The following is a 20,538-nucleotide window of genomic DNA, read 5'->3' as shown; positions in this document are numbered from 1 at the left end:
CTTACAATCGAAGAAATACAGTAGTTGTGCATAAGGAGTTAATTGGCATGTTTTCTTAAAATTGAAATAGTTGCTGCAGTGGAGGGTTATGACATGCAGGGAAGGTAGTTTTTTTAAAAACCTTTCCCCCAGGTGAAACAGGCCACCTCCTGCTCAAATTATTAGCCCTGCATGAGAAGCTTATGTTGGCCCTGATCAGAACTTTCCTCCCCAGGCTAATAGCAGCTTTTCCACAGCAGAGTTGGGATGATTTTCCAATCCTCCTCCTGCCCCCACAGTTCTAATATTTTTGAAGAGCACGTTACTTGTTTACACACAATGTCATTTATAGTTTGATCCTCCAGTTGCTTGAAGGCTTTTCCTTACTCTCTCCTTTTTCCTAGGAATAATGCTTGAACATGCACTAGTACACTAATTGTCGCATGAAATTATACCCCTCCCAACTCTGCGTAATAGAAGGGGGAAGCAAAGCTCTGCTGTGAGGGATTGCTCGTTTTTTTCTTTTCTTTTTCTTTCAGGAGATATGAACTTGAATGCAAGGCAGCATGAGGGGATAGCCTTCTGGGAGGGCGGGTGGAAAGCCAGAAAAGCTCTAAAGAATTGATGAGACCTTCCATGTGGTGGTGGTGGTGGTGGTGGTGAGGACTTATGCCATATCTCTGCAATGATAGCATGGACACTATCCAGTAGGTGCCTATTATGTTAACTGGCACCCTCACGTTTAACAGTAGGGACTTGCATGTGGACTTAAGGCTTTATTTTGCTCACTCTGGCATTAAAATGATGGGGATATCTGGATGAGAAATCCACAGCAGAACCAAATGAGTTTGGATAATTATGAATCCAACCCATGGATTCTTCAGTGGTTTGGCTTTCCTCCTCTTGGGCAGTTTCTGCCGACCTTTTTCTAACCTTTAAGAATTTTGCGCAAATTTCAGCATAGAAAAAGCTGTAGAAATAGAAAACCCAGCCAAAAATGCACATTTCCCCCCATAGGTTAAAGTGTGAAAATGAGCATTTGGGGAGAGCACATTTTTGCGCATGTGAATTTGTGTCAATTCACATTTGTGCAAATTCGGAATTTTTTAAAAAAATCCGTTTCTGTTGATTGGCAGACAACGGAATGAAAGGCATCTCTATCCGGCTGGGCTTGCTTGGGCAGGATATAGCGAGAAAGAACTCATGGTGGTTCCAGGGCCTCTAATGTGGGGCTGGAGGTAGGATGGAGTTGCAGAACTGGGAGTCATATGCCTCAAAATGACGTTAAGAATTGGAGTGGTCTTGGCAAACCCTCATGGAGCGGTGGCTGGCATGTGTAAGCACACAAGGGGGTATGAGAGCATAAATACGGGTCACACTTAGAAACACAGTGTTCTTGCCAACATCTGTGGCAAGCGTTTTAATGACGCATTGATCATGAGCTGTGACCCGTATTTATGTATCCTTTGCTCTACTTGGGAGCACGAGGTTCATGGGCATCGCATGTCATTGAGGATCTCTGAGAACTTAGTAAAATGACGTTGGCATGAGGAAATGGGTCCAGCTCGTGCATATCCAATCTGTGGGAAAAGAGTGTGCTGTGCATCAGATATTTGACCTCCCAGCTTTCATTAGCCTCATCAGGCTTGCTGTTTGCATTTATGCTGTATATGAAGTTCTGTGACTGGTTCATCTTGCAGTCTCCTTTATGAAAAAGACAACTCAAATGATAAGGGGGTGGTTGCACCTTCCCTGTGATGGAAGGCTAAAACATTTGGGGGGTTTTAGTTAAGAAAAAATGTACTACTCTTACTGCTAGTGGGGACATGATAGATGTTTATAAAAAAAAAAGCACATTGTGTAGAAAGTGGATAGAAGTATGTTTCTCTGTCTCTTTCACAGTACTAGAGCTTGTGGGTCATCTGATTGGCAGGAGATTCAGGTTGTGTGAAGTATACTTCACACAAGCCATTCTTTAATTTATGGAGTTTGCTCCATAAAGACAGTGGTGATGGTGACTGGCTTGAATGGCTTTAGAAGGGAATTGGACACGTTCATGGAGGATCGGTCTAACCAAGGCTATTCGTCATGGTGGCTGTAACAAAACTACCTGTTCAGAAGTGGGATGTTCCTGGCTACCAGTTGCTGGGGAGCAACAGTGGGTGAGGGATATTACCTTCATGCTCTGTGTGTGAGCTTCTCAGAGACAACCTGATCTACGACTCCCTGTCGTTTCTCAGAGGGGTAGATGTGGTTTCCTTATTTATCTGATTCAGAGGCATTTGAAACCTCTCTAACTTTGACAATGGTGATTGGCTAAAACAGTGTACTAGGAGGACCAGCCAGATTTCCTGTTGGACCTACGTAAAGCTTGACATCACATGCTGTTTCTTATGACTGGGATGATGATGACAGTCCATTTCCCACTCTATGCTCCCAGGTCCAGTGGCATTCTTGGTCAGCTTGAAGCCTCATCACAGCCTTCCCCAACCTGGTTCCCTCCACAGATGTTTGGACTGCAACTCTCAAAATCCCCCAGTCAGGTGGCTGGGGGATTCTGGGAGTTGTAGGCTAACATATCTGGAAGGTACCAGATTGGGGAATGGTTGTCCTATCAGCAGTACGACAATGGAACCAGCTACTTAGGGAGGTTGTGGGCTCTCCCACATTCCAGACATTTAAGAGGCAGCTGGACAACCATCTGTCAGGGATGCTTTAGGGTGGATTTCTGCATTGAGCAGGGGATTGGACTCGATGGCCTTATAGACCCCTTCCAACTCTACTATTCTATGATTCTATGAAGCAGCATCTATCACAAAGCAGGAGCCATCATGCACATTGTCTACTTAAAGGAAAAAGTACCTCCTCCTCCTCCTAGGCTTGTAGGGCCAATTGGTTTCTTTGATGATTAGAAACACTCATTCAGTTCATCTGGTTCTGAAGAGAGAGAGAGAAAAAGAGAGAGAGAGAGAGAGAGGAAGAAGGTGGCTGCTAGAGGCCAATCTGCATTGCTGAAGGAGACCATAGCAGGGCTAGCATTGACTACAATGTCTGTGTGACACAAACAAGATGTTAGCATAGGATTCCCCATGTCACATCAAACCTAGTTTCATCTAAGAACTTTCCCCAAACATCTGGTTTGACTCTATTATTTGTTTGTTTCTTTGTTTCTATACTGCCCAATAACCAAAGCTGTCTGAGCAGTTTACAACCATTCATAAAATAATAAAATACAGCATAAAGATGTTCATATACAAAATTTAAAACAATTTAGACAGCTAAATACAGTTTCAGTAAAATAATAAACCTGTTTAGTTGACTGTCAGAAATTTATTTATTTATTTATTTAAAATATTTATATCTCGCCCTATATCACTAAGATCTCAGGGCGGCATACAGATAAAAACATACAGAAATGCCCCATCGTATGCCACTATATGCCATTCAGTGTAGAGGGCAATCTTAACTTGGCGCCAAAAAGACGACAGTGGGGATTTCGTTCCATAGTCTGGGACAAATTCCCAATTAGTGCTCTTAAACCTAAGACGGGGTGTCGAAACATTGGGGTGGGCAAGACAGATCCCCCCCCGGACTACCCTGTGGGCCAGATGACATCAGGGGTCAGGGCCTCATCTGCGAAGTTAGCAGCGGGGCCCCATCCTCCAGACAATGACTCAGTTGGTGAGCTGGCTTCGCTCTGTGTGGGCTGTTCTTGCCTGGGGAAAACCCAGGCGGGGCGAAACTGTCTCCCCAACTGGGTTGCCAGTTGGAGGAGTGCTCAGTCAGTGAGCTGGCTTTGCACCACCCTGCCCAGACTTTTCCCAGCAAGGGAAAGCCCAGGCAGAGCCAGGCTCCCTGTGGTGCTGGCTCATGTGGGAGAAGGTGATGGAGCAACAAAGCCGGGTTTTTTATATTTTTTATTTATTTTTTATTGCATTTATATCTGGCCTTTTCCTCTCCTCTCCATTTTATCCTCACAATAACAACCCTGTGAGGTGGGTTGGGCTGAGAGTCTGTGATTGGCCCAAAGTGGGTTTCCATGGCTGAGTGGGGACTAGAACCTGGATCTCCCGACTCCCAGTCCATTACGCCACACTGGCTCAGATGACTCGGCTCTTTGAGGGTCAGCGGCTTCACCTGAGGCCCCATGGGTGGGAGATTCCCCATCTCTGGTCTAACACATCAAGGAACCAATTAAAATCCAAATGCTTTAAAACTGAGCCAGACCCTCTAAATTAAACTCTTTTTAAGGTTAGATAGTCCCACTTAATTGGTTTCTTGATTGGGCTGATCCACATGCGAAGTCATGGATAATAGAACAAATATCAAGATCCGGAACTTGCTACCAGGAAGGACAGCCAGGAAACAAACAGGGACGGAATTAGATCATTGGCGGTGGGTGTAAGAAGCAGAGTGCAGTACATAATAGGGGTGAAGAATGAAAGGAAATATCTAATTGTCCATTGATGCAGGACAGCTGGTCAAGTGCGAAGAGGGCTGCTGCAGAGCAGCTGTGAGCGATGGCAAAATGGCTCTAGGAGCCCTGAGTTGATTAATGAGGCGCTTTGCACAGAATGCTCCGAGTCTCTCTCTCCTTCCCCCCCACCCCAATTGTGAGGACGGTGCTTAACAGCCATTCGCGGTGGCTCTGGTTTTCGGCAACGCAACATGAGGCAGAATTTGAACTGGAAGGCTACCCAGGGGCAGTTTAGAGCAGTTGGTCATGATTTGGAAGAGTTGCGAACCATGCGGATAATGGACACTCTTCCCAGTTTTTGCATTATCGATGCTTGAGTGAAATATATTGAACCATGGCATTTCGAAATGGAAGTTTATCTTCCCGGTGGTAACTCTGAGAAAACAGTGTGTGTGTGTGTGTGTGGAGGGTGCGGGGGTGGGGAGCATTTCACTCTCCCAGGATTTTCTGTAACGGAAATGGACTTTGTCATACTGGAGTAATAAACGTCCAAAAAGAGATTGTAATGGGAAACTGCTGAGCCGAAATTCCTTTGCAAATTTGACCTGAACAGATGTGTGCTCAATAGAGACTTGGAGCTTCTCTACATTAAGAGAAAATCCCTGTGCCTTACTGGGGCTTCGTTTTTCAGGGTTCACGATAGGGACTTCCATGAGTGAACCCTCACGAGCGCAAAAAAAATGCCTTATGTAAAAAGCCTCTAGAAGTGGCTAGCTCATTCTTGAAAGCCATTGTGCCTCATTAAAGTATTTATGTATACTTTTAAACTAGCTTTGTCTATTTATTGCAGTTTTGGAATGGGTCGCTTTGACTTGTTCTTCTTGAATGGATTTTATTTTAATTTGTGCTCTGTATAATAATATCTTCCATTGTTTGGCCTTTTCACTAACTGTGTAAAAAAGCACTCCCCCCTCACTCCTTCTGACTGTGCTCATAGGGTAGGTTTATGCATGTAAATCTACACTTACCCTTTGAGGTTAACACCTCTTGCATCTGAGGACTCTTGTCCATGGATGCTTATGTGCTTAGTCTTTAAGGCAGGGGTCCCAACTTTCACGTTTGGTAATTTGAGAAATTGCTGTGGGCACCACCACAAAATGGCTCCCACGGAGGATGCGGCTAGTCACATAATGGCTGCTGTGAGGGCCTGGTGAGTCAAAAGTGAGATAAAGAGGTGTGTACGGGGAGACATAGTGAAGTTAGAGGTTGTGAGGGAGGCGAAAATTGCAAGGCATAGGGGTAGAAGGAGCAAGGTTAGAAAGGGCGAGAAAGAGCGACAAAGAAGGCTAGGGACGTTTCTGTGTGCACTAGTGTGAAGCTTGTTTATGATAAGCCAGTATTCCCCAGAATCCTGGCTTAACGTTCAGTATGACTGTGGCCAATGTGTGTTGGGATTTGCATTTTTAAAAAGCTGGCATGCTGAAACATAAGAACGTTAGCCTTACTCTGTTCGCTTAAATGTTTAATGCTGGATTAATAAAGCCCATTGCAGTTTTAAAGTATACACTGCTTCAAAGCGGATGTATTTTACAGTCAGTAATTTATTCCTTTCTACCGGGTAATGGGCTGTCAATAGAATACCAATTTCTGTACAGTGGGTTGTCAAGAGGATAATACAACCTCTCTGCTAGCTGAAGCTCAGGGAGAGAATAAATTTCATTCCCAGACTTGCTTGCACTGTGTAGCTGTTTCCCAGCCCTGGGACTGAGGATTTAATGCCCTGCCTGCAATCAGTATATCTGAAAACCCCTCATCCCTGAAGGGCAGGAAGATTGGCTTTGTTGGTCTTTCAGTAGTAGAATTCAAAATTAACTTGATGATATTTAAGATTATATGTGTTTGTGTGTGCACGCGTGCGCACATGGTTCTGTTTTTAAAGTCTTTGCATCGTTTAAAAGGGCCTTAAAATTGGTATGCCTTCTTCTTCTTGATAAATAATTATACCCATACTTCCATGAGGCTCTGGCTATAACCTGCGCTTGGTCACCTAATAAATATGATGATATTTCATGAGGGAAGGAGAATGCCTTCTCATCTTCGTCTATATTCTGGAGGTGAGAAGAGAACTATATGTCCATTTCTTTGAACAGCAAGCTTCATTTGTCCCTGTCTGTTGATAAGTATTAAATATAGAGCAGCACTTGAAATTATTGGAAAACGGCAGCATTTAAAATACATCCCATCCTTAATTTCACAGAAAGCTCACTCTTTTTTTTTAACAGAATCAAATGGTTTATAATAGCAATTCAAACACCCACTAATCCCCAAGAGAGTGCATATTATAGTTTCATTCTGTCTTGTTGTCCTGACCTATTTTTGCAGGAGGTGTTAAATCATAAAAACTGATGTCATCCAGGCACACATTTCTCAAAGTGAATCAGAAATAGCTAGGCTAGAGGAATGTTGGCTATAATTAAAACGTTTGCCTCATTGGTAAATGAAACATTTGTGTTGCAAATTCTTCCCCTTTTCTGACTTGCTGTCAGGATGTCAAAGTACGTTTGGGTGTTTTTAATCCTTGCAATAACGACATGGTATTATTTCTCTAGAATAGAATTGGCTAGATCACAGCTTCACGCCAATTGGTTGCCAATTAATGGACAAAACCATCTCTTTAGAATGACTTGAAAGGCGATATGTGTGTGTGTGTTTCCCCCATGCATTTTTGAGACCTTTATTCCTGTATTTGTGGCAAAGAGTCTGGAAAGACGTTGTCTATAAAATTCCCCCATATGTATTGTATATATATATATATATATCTGAAACACTTGATAATACTCCGTGCATCTGTTGAAATGGGCTATAGTCCCCAAAGATTATGCCATAACGTGTTCGTTAGTCTTTAAGTTGTCACAATACTCTTTGGTTGATGTGGGTGTGTGTATGTAGAAAGTAGAAGTTTCCAGTAGAAACAGGAGCCTTATGTTTGGGCTATGCTGGTTGGGTATGATGGGAGTTGTAGTCCAATACATCTGGAGGTTGGGGAAGGCTGAACTATGGATACTCAGTGTATGACTACATTATCCTACATCATACTCCACTCAAAGTGCCCACTCCTTTAAGAGAGTGCCCATTGTGACCTGGTTTGCATGTTACAGCCCCCATGGGTTGTTTAAACTAAGGCTTAGCCATAATTGTGTGGATGCGAGTGAACATGCTGCCTCCCACCTACTCCTGCTTTTCAAAGCAACCCAGGAGTGCTAAAACATCTGAATCCTGAACTTTGGGTTGTTGATGGAAGGAAAAAAAAAAAAAAAACAGAGTTGTAACCCAACAACAAACCGTGGGTTAAAACTCAGGGTTGTTTCTCCCTCATCAACCCAGAGTTTTCCGTTTGGACATCCTGGGGGCATTCCTGGGTAATTTCTCAAAAGTGGAAGAGGGCAAGAGGTCGGGAGCCAGCATGCTTACTCACTTCTGCGTGGTCCCAATTAACCATGGTTTAAACAACCCATGGGTAGTCGTTACATCTAAACCAGACCAGTATGTCTGTATGGTTCCTTGTGGGGGGCAGGTAACTCAATTGTGTTTGTGCAGTAGGTGTGATTGGGTTATTCATTGTTTTATTCATGGCATGGTCTAAAGCAGGCGTGGGGAACTTTTTGGTATGAAAGTCATTGACCCATGGGAAAAATCATTTGGGGACCTAAGCCGAAGGTGGGCTGGATCTGATGGCAGGTGGAACCGCAGCCAAAAGTGGGCAGAGTTTTCATCATTGCAGAACTGCATAGCTCTTTTTTCTCTTTGCCACCCCATTCTTTCTCTATCTCTACTTCTCTCACACATGCATACACAAAATGAAAGAGGAAGGAATTGCTCTAGAGGGGTGGTTCCCAGAGCAAGAGTGGGCCTGCAGTATCCACTGAATGGACGATGCAGAGGACCACTTGAAGTTAGGTCTAGTGCTGTGTGGCAGCAGTTTCTCCACCCCAGGTCCAAAGGCACATGATGGAACAACCTTGCTGAAGCTAAATGGGTCCGGATCTGGTCAATTCCTGAATTGGAACCCCATCTACAATGCCTTGAGTTCCATCATAAAAGAAAGGTGGGGTATAAACATAAGTAATAAAATTCCGTAATTTTCAATGCAGAGGTACAGCAGAAGTTTGGGCTTTCCAAGGTATAGCAGAATGGTGACTCATGCAGATATGAGCTCCTCTGACTTGCAGGCTTGGCCCTAGAATTTGGGAGGTCATCAGAGGGCAGCAAATTGTTGCTCTTGTCCTTCTGTTACTTTCTGCCCCTCCTCCTCCTCCTCCTCCTCCTCCTCCTCCTCCTCCTTCTCCTTCTTGTGTTTTTGCTCCTAGGGAAAGACATTTGTGGGGTTGTCTGCTTCAGGTGCCAAAATAACTTGACCAGCTTTTGGTACTATGCATCTGGACTGTGGGATGGTTTGTGTGTGCATGTTTGTGTGTGTTTGTGCCACCTCAGGCAGCAAAATGTCTTGTGGCAGCTCTGTCTGAGAGTGCATAGCTCTTACTCTTTGAGTTAGCAGTAATTTATGCGTTTATAGTAAGGGTAAGACACTGTGGGTGTTTCCAGAGGGTAGCCATGGTATTGTCTTTGGGTGTCAGTTAGTCTCTTTAGCTGCGAGAGTGATATGGGTCTCCAATTTTTAATTCAGAAAAAAACATCCTCATGCCTTTGTGGTGAAGCAAGGCAATGAACAATTTGTAGGTGATCATAAGAACAGTTTAAGAAGGAAAAATAACCCATAGGGGTGTGTGTGTGTGTGTGTGTGTGTGTGTGTGAGAGAGAGAGAGAGAGAGAGAGAGAGAGTTTGAAGAGAAGAGGGGATGGAATATGGCTAGATTCTCTTGGTTGAAAACCACCAGTCAGAAACAGCCTGAATGGTTATTGACTGAAATAGTCCCAAAGGGCCCCCTGGACCACTCCCTGTCCCAACTGCCTTCATCAATTTGGCAGTTCAGGTCACCTTCCCAGGCTGCTCTGAGCCTTTGGGTATCCCTAGTTATTTCATCTAAAAGTTATAAATGCTGGACAAAGTCTCTTTTTGGTTCTCTGGTGACTGTAGGCATAGGGATTGTTAAAGGCCAAGACACGTCTTTGGCTGTTAATTTTTTATTTATGAGTTGTCCCATAAAAGCATCCTTTGAGTGATTTATAACGAGCAAACTACCCCAAAAATTAAAATACTAAATAGAACATAAAACCATACAAACAAAGCAACATAAAATATGTCAACAAAACAAAACTTACAGTGCCCCAAATTACACACACAGATTTTTAAAGTGAAAGGCCCAGACTACAGGATTTATTTAAAAGTCCTGGATGAACAGAATGGTGCCCTCCAGATGTTTTGTACTACAACTCCCTTCAGGTCCAGCCAATATGGCCAATGGTCAGGGATTATGAGATTTGTAGTCCAAAACATGTGGAGGCCACCATGTTGCCTAAGCCAATGTGGTGACAAATCTATTGGCAATATTGTTTCTGATGGTAAGTCAGTGGTGGCAGCGAGTGAGGTTTCAGGCAAGGGGCAGGACTCAACATTGTTCTGGCGCTAGCTCTAATGGTGAGTGCAAAACAACACTTGTGCAATGTAACTAGTGCAGTATTAAAAAATCTTTGGCAAAAAAGGGATTTTTCTTCAAAACACAGGGAGTGCCACTGAATTTGCCACTTTTCCCCCATTGCACTAGTTCTGTCATGCAAGCTTTGGTTTATGCTAGCATGATGTCACTAGCGTTAGGATCAGGACAGTGTTGGATATTACCCATAGTCAACAGTCCTGTTAACTCTGGAAAATGTATTAAATACCAGTAAGTAAGTATGTAGGACTAGCTGGTTGTTATGGCCTTACTTATCACAAGTTTTGTATGGAAACATTATATGAATGAAATTAATTTTTAAGCCAGACTGCAGCTCAATGAAGTTGACTTAAGTGAGCATTAAATATATTTTCTTGACAGTCACGTTTTAATATAATTTATTGGATTTGGCCTCTGTTCAAACCTGGTTGGCAATGCCAGGAGAAAGTTAGAAGCCTCTTTGAGCATTGATCTTTGGCATTTGCTAGATCCTTATTAACTCTAGGTGATTGAGTCAAATGTATATTGATACTTACTCCAGAACTATTATTTCACAAGGTTCCAATATGTTGTTACACCTGGCCATGCTTACTTAATTACTACTGATCTGTGAGAATCGTTTTAGTAATGTCTTTTGCTGCCCTTTCCTTTGTAGGATGCACGCCAGAAATTCCGTTCTGTTCTGGTTGAAGCTACAATAAAACTAGATGAACTAGTGAAGAAGATCGGGAAGGCAGTAGAAGACTCGAAACCTTACTGGGAAGCGCGGAGGGTTGCCAGGCAGGTAAGAACATAGCTGAAAAGCCTATGCTATTAATTGGGTAGGGTGCAACTCTAGCTGTGGAGTTCACACTGAAAGCACAATGGTGCTGTTTATAGTGTCTGATGTGTAGGCATTTGATTGACGCCATGGTGGATATTTCAACTATGTGCTTGCCATGGGACTGATGACATATTAATTTTCTCCTACCCCCAACTGCTTGTGAGTACCACCCACACAGATGTAAGCTATCAAAAGGCCTGTTCTTTCTCTTTCCCAATGCCTACTACTAATAATCTCTCAGAAACTTCCAACAAACGAATGTGTTACTCTTTCCCAGAAGATATAATTGCGTCAGAACGGAACCAATTCTTGGTCTTCAAATTTGTCTATTTTGAATAGTTCCCCCCGATTTAAGAAGCAGAGCTCTTAAATAGATAAAAGGCATGAAGCTTCATGGTCATGTGTAGATTTTTGGGCCTTGTTTACTTATTAACCACCCTGCGTGGGCCGGGCACATGTTGGGGGGGGGATTAACACAATTACCCTTGATAGTGGAACTTCCTGTTTTGTGTGAACCTGGCCAGAATGGCTTGTTACCATGTTTACATCAGCCCATGGGTTCTGAACAGCTTGTTAAGCACAGCAACAAGCCACCCTGGCTGGGTTCTCATGACTTGGAAGCTGTGTTGCCCAGCTAATTGGTATGTGACCGACACATGCAGCATGGTAAACAAGCCATAGTAGCTTGTTAACCACCCTGCAATCGTGCAAACTGGGTTTCCGAGACAGCTGCGTCCTTCTAGAAACCTTCCAGCTGGTCTGACCAAACTCGATTGGGCCAGAATTAATGTGAGCCCTCAAACTGAACTTGCTAGTGAACTTACAACCAAACATCAGTCTTGATGTTTGATTGTAAGTCTCAGTTTTAAGGATCAGCCTCTAGAGCTTCATTAGGCTTGCTGCCAACCAAAAGATGCTTGTCAGTTTATTCATTTGCTATGTTCATTTTTGTAACTTACTCTGCGGTAACGTTTCTGCAGAAACTGCAGCTTGCAAAGAAAGCTTGCGTGGCTGACGCAGAAATAGTGGGCATTTGCATCTCCCGAACATCCCCCCCAAAGGTAGAAAACTCAGTCCATTTTGTCTGTCCTCTTGTTAAATCCACAGTTGCCCTTTGTTTTCGTTGCCCATATCAGATGTTAGATGAGGGTACAGAGGAGGATGGGGAGCAGGTTTGTGCATGGCCAACTTTCAAGCAAAGTCTGAAAATGGAACATACATAGGTCTCTTTCCATGTGCGTTGGGAGGGCTTAAAACCGAGGGACTCTGCTCGGATAGCGAAGTGTCTACGACTGGATTTAAAACTGTTGCTTAAAAATAAATAAATCCACATGTTAAAACCAGCCCTGGACTAAGGTAATTTGATAATTTGATTCGCCAGCACAATTTTCAAACTTCATTAAAGCTTCACCTTTCATGGAATTTGTTGCAAACCAAGCAATGAGATAGATTTGGACTGTTGTACAGCATGCTTCTTGGCAAGATCTGGAAGGAAGATGAGTTTGAGATACAAAAATCCTGTGTCAGTGAAAATGGGACAGGGTTGTATTCAAATTTGGCCGACTGCCACAGAATTGGTAAAAAGCAAAAGAGCTGGCACAGATCTTGAAGAAAACTAGCTGACCTCTTCTGGTTTAGTGATGCTTGTTTAACTATTTGGAATCCAAAATGCGCCTTGCTAGGCATTTTTTCTTTCTTGTCTTGAATGAGGCTAGATCGGCCCTGGCCGGGGGCGTGGGGGTGGAAGACGCATTCCCGGAAGTCTGGGAACGCGTGTTCCAACTCTTCCCCCCAGAGCCGATTTGGGCCTTCTCCTGCACTGGCGCGATCATGCCAGCGCAGGAGAAGGCTAGATCGGCTCTGGGAGGGGCTGGAAGACTCGTTCCCGGAAGTCCAGGAATGCGTCTTCCAGCTCCTCCCCCCCAGGACCGATTTCGGCCTTTTCCTGCACTGGCGCGATTGCACCAATGCAGGAGAAAGCCAAAATTGGCCTTTGGGGGGGGGGCAGGGGCTGGAGGATGCATTTCCAGAATGCGTCCTCCAGCCCCTGCCCCCACCCCCAGCGTGATCTAGCCTTCTCCTGCGCTAGATCGGCGCTGGGAATGGGCTGGAGGATTCATTCCTGGAAGTCCGGGAATGTGTCTTCCAGTCCTTTTCCCCGGTCAATTGGGGCCCAGTCCCAGTTGCCCCGGAGACCTCTGTTTTTCCAGAGGTCTCCGGGGTTTCCTGGTGCATCTGGTCACCCTAGTATAGCTCAACTCTCAGGAAGTCTGTCTTTTATGCAGAGGCCCCAAAACCTTAACAGAATAGTAGCTTTTATTCCAAATTCATCACGTTTTCTAGATAGAACATGGCTGACCAAGGAAGTCAACCTGTGGATATCTGTGTGACAGACAACCAGATCCAGGAGGGATAGGAACTAGGTGGGTTCTTAAACTTTCATATTACAGTGCTGGTATTTACTACACTTGTGTATATTGTTTCTTTTGTTCCTCATGCAGTCTTAGTAGTTTACATTAGGCCTAATCTACACCAGCAGCCCTTTTGCAAGGAAGGAGGGATAATTGCGAGGGTTCCCAGCTTCCACGATCGGTGCTTATGGGGCACACGCGAGGGAAGTTCCCTGCAAGTAAAGGAGAGCCGTTGCGGGAGAACGTGTGCCCTGTGCCCTGTGACGGTGGTTCTGAATGTGTATTGGCAGAAGTGGGCTGGACTAGGCAGATTGGGTACAGGGCACGGATTTTTTTTTTAATAACTCCTGAGAGATGTGCACCAATGCAGACATGTAGCAACACAGGGGGGGGGATAGGTACTCTGTTGAAAATGCGCTGTTGCACAGAGATATATTTGTGTTTTGTTTTTAAAAAAACACCCTGCGATGAAATACACCCATGCCCATGCCCCTCACAGCGGGTTGGCTGTTCGCTGAGCCAGGAGCTCATGCTGAACAGCAACAGCTTCACAAAGTGGGGGTCGCACCAGCCACGGACTTCAGGATTGTAGTGAGAGAGCCGAAAAAACTGCTACAAAACCAATCAACGATCTTCCTGAATAACTGAATGGTGGAGCCGAGATCCCAGCGGGATCAGCTGTGCGTTGTGTAGCCCTGTAGGGACTTCCTCAATATTATCCTGGACTAAACGGCTGGTGTTGACACGGCCGTAGTCACAATTGGGGCTTTTGACCATTGTGTATTGTGTCATAAGGGAAAAGCTGTGGATGAATGCTGCCAGGCCATTCAGTGCTCTAGCATAGTTGAAGTGAAGCAGGTATGGGAGCCCTATGTAAACAGATTGAAGCTTTCCCAAGGAAGAGTGGGATTTAGTGATGGTGTTTTATATTTCTGTTTAAATACATATCCGTGATATAGCCCTTCCAGTTCCAAAGCCACCTTACAGTGTAGTATTAAACACATTAAAGGAAAGCCCATTAAAACTCTGAATTGCTTAAAAAAATTCACCGGAGCAGACTTGACACATCTCTTCCTTGGGAGTGAGCTCAACAAATGGATGTACTGCTACTAAAAAATGTCCTATTCCTAGCAGCAGCCAATAATTGCTTCAACCACAGGGCTACCTAAAGCCTGGGATGTAAGAACGTGGGATGTAAGAACGTTACGCTTGCAGGTAACTTTGAAAGGAGCCAGCCAGAGAAAAAGCTCACTTTTAATACATCAGGGTCAATCATAGCACTGCAACAGAGCCCTCCATTTTATTAGCACTCTGCTGCGTAGCCCGTCATTGTGGATTCTGGCCTTGCCTTTCTCAGGCAAATTTTTCCTTTCTATAATCACAGCTTCTTAGATTGCTGCATAATGTTGTAAGCTAGGAGCCTGCTTCTCCCACTCTTGCCAACAAGAGAGAGCTATCCTTAAATCGGACACGGCTGCTGCGAGTAGGCTGTGATGTAAAGTACACTGTAAGCTTCAAGTGCCTCCATCTTGGCCCTTTCGCTCCCATGACCTCTCCATGATTTATTATTCCCTCTTGGCCTGCACTTCAGAGCAACCTTTCTCCTCAGAGGTTACTTCATTTTCATGAAGAAACAGCATTAAATCTTGGGTACCCCCCCTCCTTCCACCTTCTTGGGGAAAGTGTGGAAGCATGACATCAAACGTACTTGGAGCTTGCTTGACGGCCTAAAAAACAGGGTTTTCGCCTCATTTCAAAACAGTGTCCACTTCCTCCTTGGGGGACTTTGTATAAATCTAACTCCAGCTCAGTGTTGAATTCTAGGAAGAACGGAAATATGACCTGATAAAAAACTGCTGAAGGGAGTGAAATGGCTTCCTGGTCCTAAACTGTGGAATTTAGTAACCAGAGCAGTGGTGGTGTTGATTTTCTGAGGTGGATGTTTGCTTGGCTTGGGAAAAGAAATCTTTCACACCAACGGTTTGAGTTATTTGTGGAGTCAACGCAAGGTGACTACCCACACTATATTTTACTCTCAAAGCTGAATGTGACATTTCCTATCATATTTCAGCCTCAACAGGTTGGATTTCATAGGCTTTAAAGTGGAGTGTATAAACAGCATGCTGTTGTTAATCAAAATAATCATACCATTGCTCTTTATTTTATTTTAAAAGAACACTTTTAAAGGGTTTCTTTAGACATGTCCAAAGGCTTTAGACATGTCCGAGTACTCAGCAGTAGCATCTGTGAGTTCAGTGGGACTTACTTACTGGCATGTCTATTTACAATTACATGGGTGTTGTCCTTTGCACATTCACTTGGGCATTAGCTTTCGAAGAGCAGCAATCCTTTGTGGCACCTCAAATTACTTCTGAAACTCCCTTGAGTTTCTGAATCGGCTTGCTATGCAGTGTATAAATATCTTGTTCCAAGCAGAGAAGTCATAAGTGCCCATGCCAGAGACTTCTGATGTGGCCATTGAGCCTTGCTTTGCTCTTTGAACTTGTGTGGAATATGATGCCGCTTGACACTGAGGTTTCTTCATTGGCTCTGAGGTTTAGAGAAGGTAGGAGATGGCCTAAGAAACACATGCTCTTCCTTCCTTCCATTCATTCATTCCTATATTGCCCAATAGCCGAAGCTGTCTGGGCGGTTCACAAAAATTAAAACCATAAAGTACAGTGCAAAATAAAAAATACGGAAGCTTAAAACCACAATATAAAAGTACAACCAGAATAAAATTGAACGGCAATGCAGAGATTTAAAATACAAATTTAAAACAGCAGAGTTAAAAGACTAGGATGGTAAAATGCTAAAATACTGGAAAAATAAAAAGGTCTTCACATAGTGCCGGGAATAGTATAGCATAGGTGCTAGGCGAACCTCTCTAGGGAGCTCATTTTCAGTGATATGTTTTCTCTTTTTTAGGCAATGTGTAAATGCCCACCTTAATCTGACGTTTAGGAGATGCAGAAAATATCGCAACTCTTAGGGTTCTTCCTTTGAATGTATGCATGTAACCTATTCTTGAAATGGTGGCTTTGGGCAAGTTCCTGGCTCAGAGGAAGACCTCACAGACCTGTTGTGTCACTAAAATCCCTCACTGAACTACTTAGAGGAACAATGGGATGCAAAGCAACAAATACCATTGTTAACATGGAACTTGGATTATAATTGGATTTAGCCCATTGACATGAATGATGCATTTGGATGAAATGTGGTTGTGGGCATATCCATGGGACTTTTGCTGAAAGACAAAATGGTATGATGAAATTGGTTCTGATACTCTTTTTTAAATTCTCTACCTATACGAATTTACTTACATCTTTTTGATTTTTTATTGGAATTTACTTCCAAGAAAGTGTTTTTCAGATGGTTTGAGAGCTAGAGTATTATAGTGGCAAAGTAGTGGGATGCCCTTAATTTGAGTCACACTGTTACATTGACCTCATTAGATGGGTAAGTCATGCTCAGTCAGCCCTAACAATTTCCCCCCACAATATGGTAGTGATAATACAGGGCCATTTTACAGAGCTGTTGTAAAGATTACTGAGATGATGGCCCCGTTCAGACAACACGCTAAGCCATGCTGCTTAACCATGCATAACCATTTTGTGGTTAAGCAGCATGGTTTAGTGTGTTGACTGTACAAGGCCAATGAATTCCATTAACCATTTTGTGGTTAAGCAGCATGGTTTAGCATGTAGTCTGAAAGGGGCCGATGTATGTTAGCAAAGTGCTCTGAAGTGCTGTAATAAATGCTTAGTATTAGTAGTATTAATAGTTGTACTAGTAATAGTCATGGTAGTCATTATTGTTGTAGTAGACTTGATGGGCCCCGAATGTGTTACATTTGGATTAGAAATGTATTACTGTTCTTGTCAACTGGGCATTTATAGAACTGGACTTTAGTAATGTTGGAGTATTCCAAAAGTAACAAATGTTTCAGAACTGGAGTGCTCTGAAAAAATGGGCATTCCCGTGAAAATAAAGGGCATCTAGCAAACAGACATTTAATCATGAGTCACAGGTAGCTTAAATGGCTACTGAAGGTTTTGATTATTTGACCTGGCATCTATCTTAACTCTATGCATCTGGCTTCAGTTTTCCCAGTCATTCAGCCAAACAAAATGATAGATTCCAATAAAAACAGCAGCAGTTGTTTCCTTTAGAAATAAAAAGTTTCCTTTCCTTTTTTTTTAAATCAACAACCACCCACATATGCACTTTTGTCAAACTCCCCAAAGCCACCTTTGGCATTTATGTAAGAATTATGCTTATATGAATGCAGCAATCAAAGGAATTGTTAATTAACAGGCTTCTCCAAAACAGTATTTCAAATAACCACAAACCATACATCTAATTCTAAAACTGTAAGGCTGGCTAGCTTCCCACCCACTGTTACGGGTGAGGGTAAGAATGGGACTCCCACATCCTTGGCTGTGTCCAAGATTGTGAGCTATGTGGCATGGAAATGGCCATGTGACATGACTTGTGTATGATGACATAGGTTGCCAGATGTTCAGGATTGACTTGAGTAATATAGGAAATACTTTTTGTTCTACTCTACAAGGCTAGTTTGTCCAAGAATCAAATGAATCCTAGTTCCCATCTCTCCTTCTCTTTAATGTAGAGTTTTTAATTTGTCCATGACAGTGTCTCCTTTTTATTCATGATTAGTAGAATCCACAGATGGAAATAAGCTTTATAGGTGTAGGTGGGGATATATTGGGTAGGTCTTTAAGGCTGAGAACAGTCATATTTGTCAGGACCACTAACAAGTACGTATAGCATTCCTGTTTTGTGCACTGTGTTTAAAGATAATTTCACATAAACATGCCCATCTTTGTGTGTGGGAGGATCCAAAAACCTATTACTGCTGATGGAAGCATGTTGATAAGGCAGGGTTTACCATGGAAATGATAAATGTGTATTGTATTGGGCACTGAAATGTAAACAAGCATTTGTTCCTCGCTTATAGCTTTAAATGGATAGCCTCTGCCTCCTGTCAGTTGTGATAAGGCTTGCATAAGTAACCTCTGAACTGCTGTTTCTGGGAAAGATTGTCTTAGGCAATTCCAGCTCTCGTTAGGATTTTTTTTTTTAACATTCATTAGTGTACTAGCTGCCCTTGTGAAGACAATTGGTTCTTGAATAAGATTTTGCTATTGTTACTTTATTTAGAGAAGTTAGGTTTTCATTATCCTGGTGTACTAGAGTTGCAGTGCTTTTAATGGTTTGTGATAAATAATATTTAGTTCCCCCCCCCCACAAAAAAAGATCAATTGCTCCTGGGGCATCCCCCATGATAATTTCACGTGTTATGAAACAGGTTAGGATTCCAAGGAAACTGTGAATTAGGAAAAATCCACACAATATAGGGCTGTTCACACAACACATTAACCCACACTCAGTGGTTGAGTGTAGGTTTTTGTTGAACCATGGGTTGTTTGTTGAACCGTGGGTTAGTATGTTGTCTGAACCCAGGACATTTTCCATGGGGCGGCTTGTTAACCATGCAGCGTGGGTTGTTAATCGTAGGTTCTCAAGGTGGCTTGTTTGAGAAAAACAAGCTACACTGCACGGTGAACAAGACACCCTGCGGAAAATGACCTGGGTGCAACACGCTTCCCACAGTTCAACAAACAACCCATTCAGTGTCTTGGTTCTGCTAAGAGTGTGTGTGTGTGTGTGTGTGTGTGTGTGTGTGTGTGTGTGTGTGTGTGTGTGTGTATCAGTTGTTTTTGTTCCCAAAATGGCTCAGTTTTTAACACCTCTGCACACCTGCTGCCAGCTAGAACTCATTGGTAGTATTGCTGTCTGTAAAAAGAAATCACATTCTTTTCAGCTGCTTTGTACAGTTGCCACTATTTCCAACCTTCAGAACCTCATGTTCTTCTTTCATCCAAAGGCTAAAGTAATCATTCACCGATGGTTGGTTGATCTCTTGAAAGGTTGAGCATGGGTACTCCAACAGTACTTTGCATAGTGAGATGGGATCCTGGTGTTCACTTTTCCAAGTTTCTATTTCCTCTTTGCCAGTGTCTCTGTGTTGGGGGAAGGGTTAGGGAGCCCTTGTTGTCAAATACCTTGGGACCTAGGCCCTCTTTGAACACTGCATGTTTCTGCATAGATGTAGCGGAAAGAGTGTGTGTGTGTGTGTGTGTGTGTTTGTCCCTCCCTCTGTGTGTGTGTGTATGTATGTATGTGTTTGTGTATAGTGGACTTAAACCCTCTCTTTAGCCAGAAAGGCTCCCAGAGGCTCTTACAAATCATCATCCCTGCCCTCAGGACAAGAATAGAAAAAGAAAAAGCGTTGGCAAGGGACGAAGAAAACAAGAATATTCAGACACCAGTTCTTACTGTAACACGGATCTTATAACAAGCGGCTGTAATGCTGATGTAATGCTGGTCATGCTGCTGGAAGTTGCTGGTCTTATCAGAATCAGCTGGAATGGAAACAGCTCATGGGGAGGAGGAGCTGCCAAGCACTGTTTGTCTTTGAGCTGATGCAGCGGCCCCAGTTTTTCCTCTTTGTCTCTCTTCTACAGCCTGATTGAACGGCTGCTGGATGACAGTCCAGGTAGAGGCAAGGCCTGATGCTGTTGGCTTCTCAGGGAGGTGGCTGTGGCTGATGACATTCTCCTGTCCCCTTGCCATATGGAAGGAGTCCCTGAGACTAAAGCACACTAGGAGCTGCTTTGAGGCTGAAATATGGATCTGATTCACTGGGTATTCCCCCCCCCCCCCAAAAAAAAATGATTTCAGTGAAATGGGCAGGGCTAGGCCAATTACACCTAGGCATCTGCATTGCGATATGCTTTGTGCTTCAGTAGTAAAGGCAAATAACATATTTGCTACTATTATTGTGATTGCAAAATGAAGTTCACACCTGCCGGGTGATGCTTAGTAGATTTACTTTCAGGACTTTATAGTTCTGATTAGTGTCTTGATGTTTAATCTTGACATGCTTGTTGCGCAACTCCTCATTTGCAGAGCCAGTTCTTGACCAGCTATTACTGTTCCCCCATCTAGTGGAAGGAGGGAAGAGGCAGCTGAAATTGCTGTGTTTTGGTTCTGCACAGATGTGCCGCTAGGAGATGGTGTTTGCTCTTACTGCGCCATTTCATGAGTCTTCTGTGACACATTTACTATATCTCTATGGAGACTTCTGAATTCAGTTTTACTGCCTTGGGTGGTTCCTTCTGCTGCCTTGTTTGTCATTTAGATGTTGATGTAGCTTGTGTGGAAAAGCCATACAGACTATACATAATTCCAACAAAGAGTGTAATTTAT

The 20,538-nt window shown here is 43.3% G+C and overlaps 1 protein-coding gene across 1 annotated transcript in view; it reads left to right on the top strand.

Moving 5' to 3' along the window:
• Positions 1-20,538, top strand: part of SH3BP5 (SH3 domain binding protein 5) — a 51,222-nt gene that overhangs the window by 11,048 nt on the left and 19,636 nt on the right. The window contains exon 3 of the mRNA XM_063124741.1: positions 10,664-10,792. Within this exon, the coding sequence (XP_062980811.1) occupies positions 10,664-10,792 (129 nt within the window). The remainder of the gene's footprint in view (positions 1-10,663; positions 10,793-20,538) is intronic.

This window comes from Elgaria multicarinata, chromosome 1 (genome assembly GCF_023053635.1).
Source record: "Elgaria multicarinata webbii isolate HBS135686 ecotype San Diego chromosome 1, rElgMul1.1.pri, whole genome shotgun sequence".
Taxonomy (NCBI): domain Eukaryota; kingdom Metazoa; phylum Chordata; class Lepidosauria; order Squamata; family Anguidae; genus Elgaria; species Elgaria multicarinata.
The sequence above is the reverse complement of the archived record's forward strand: the minus strand, read 5'-3'. Positions and strand labels throughout refer to the sequence as shown.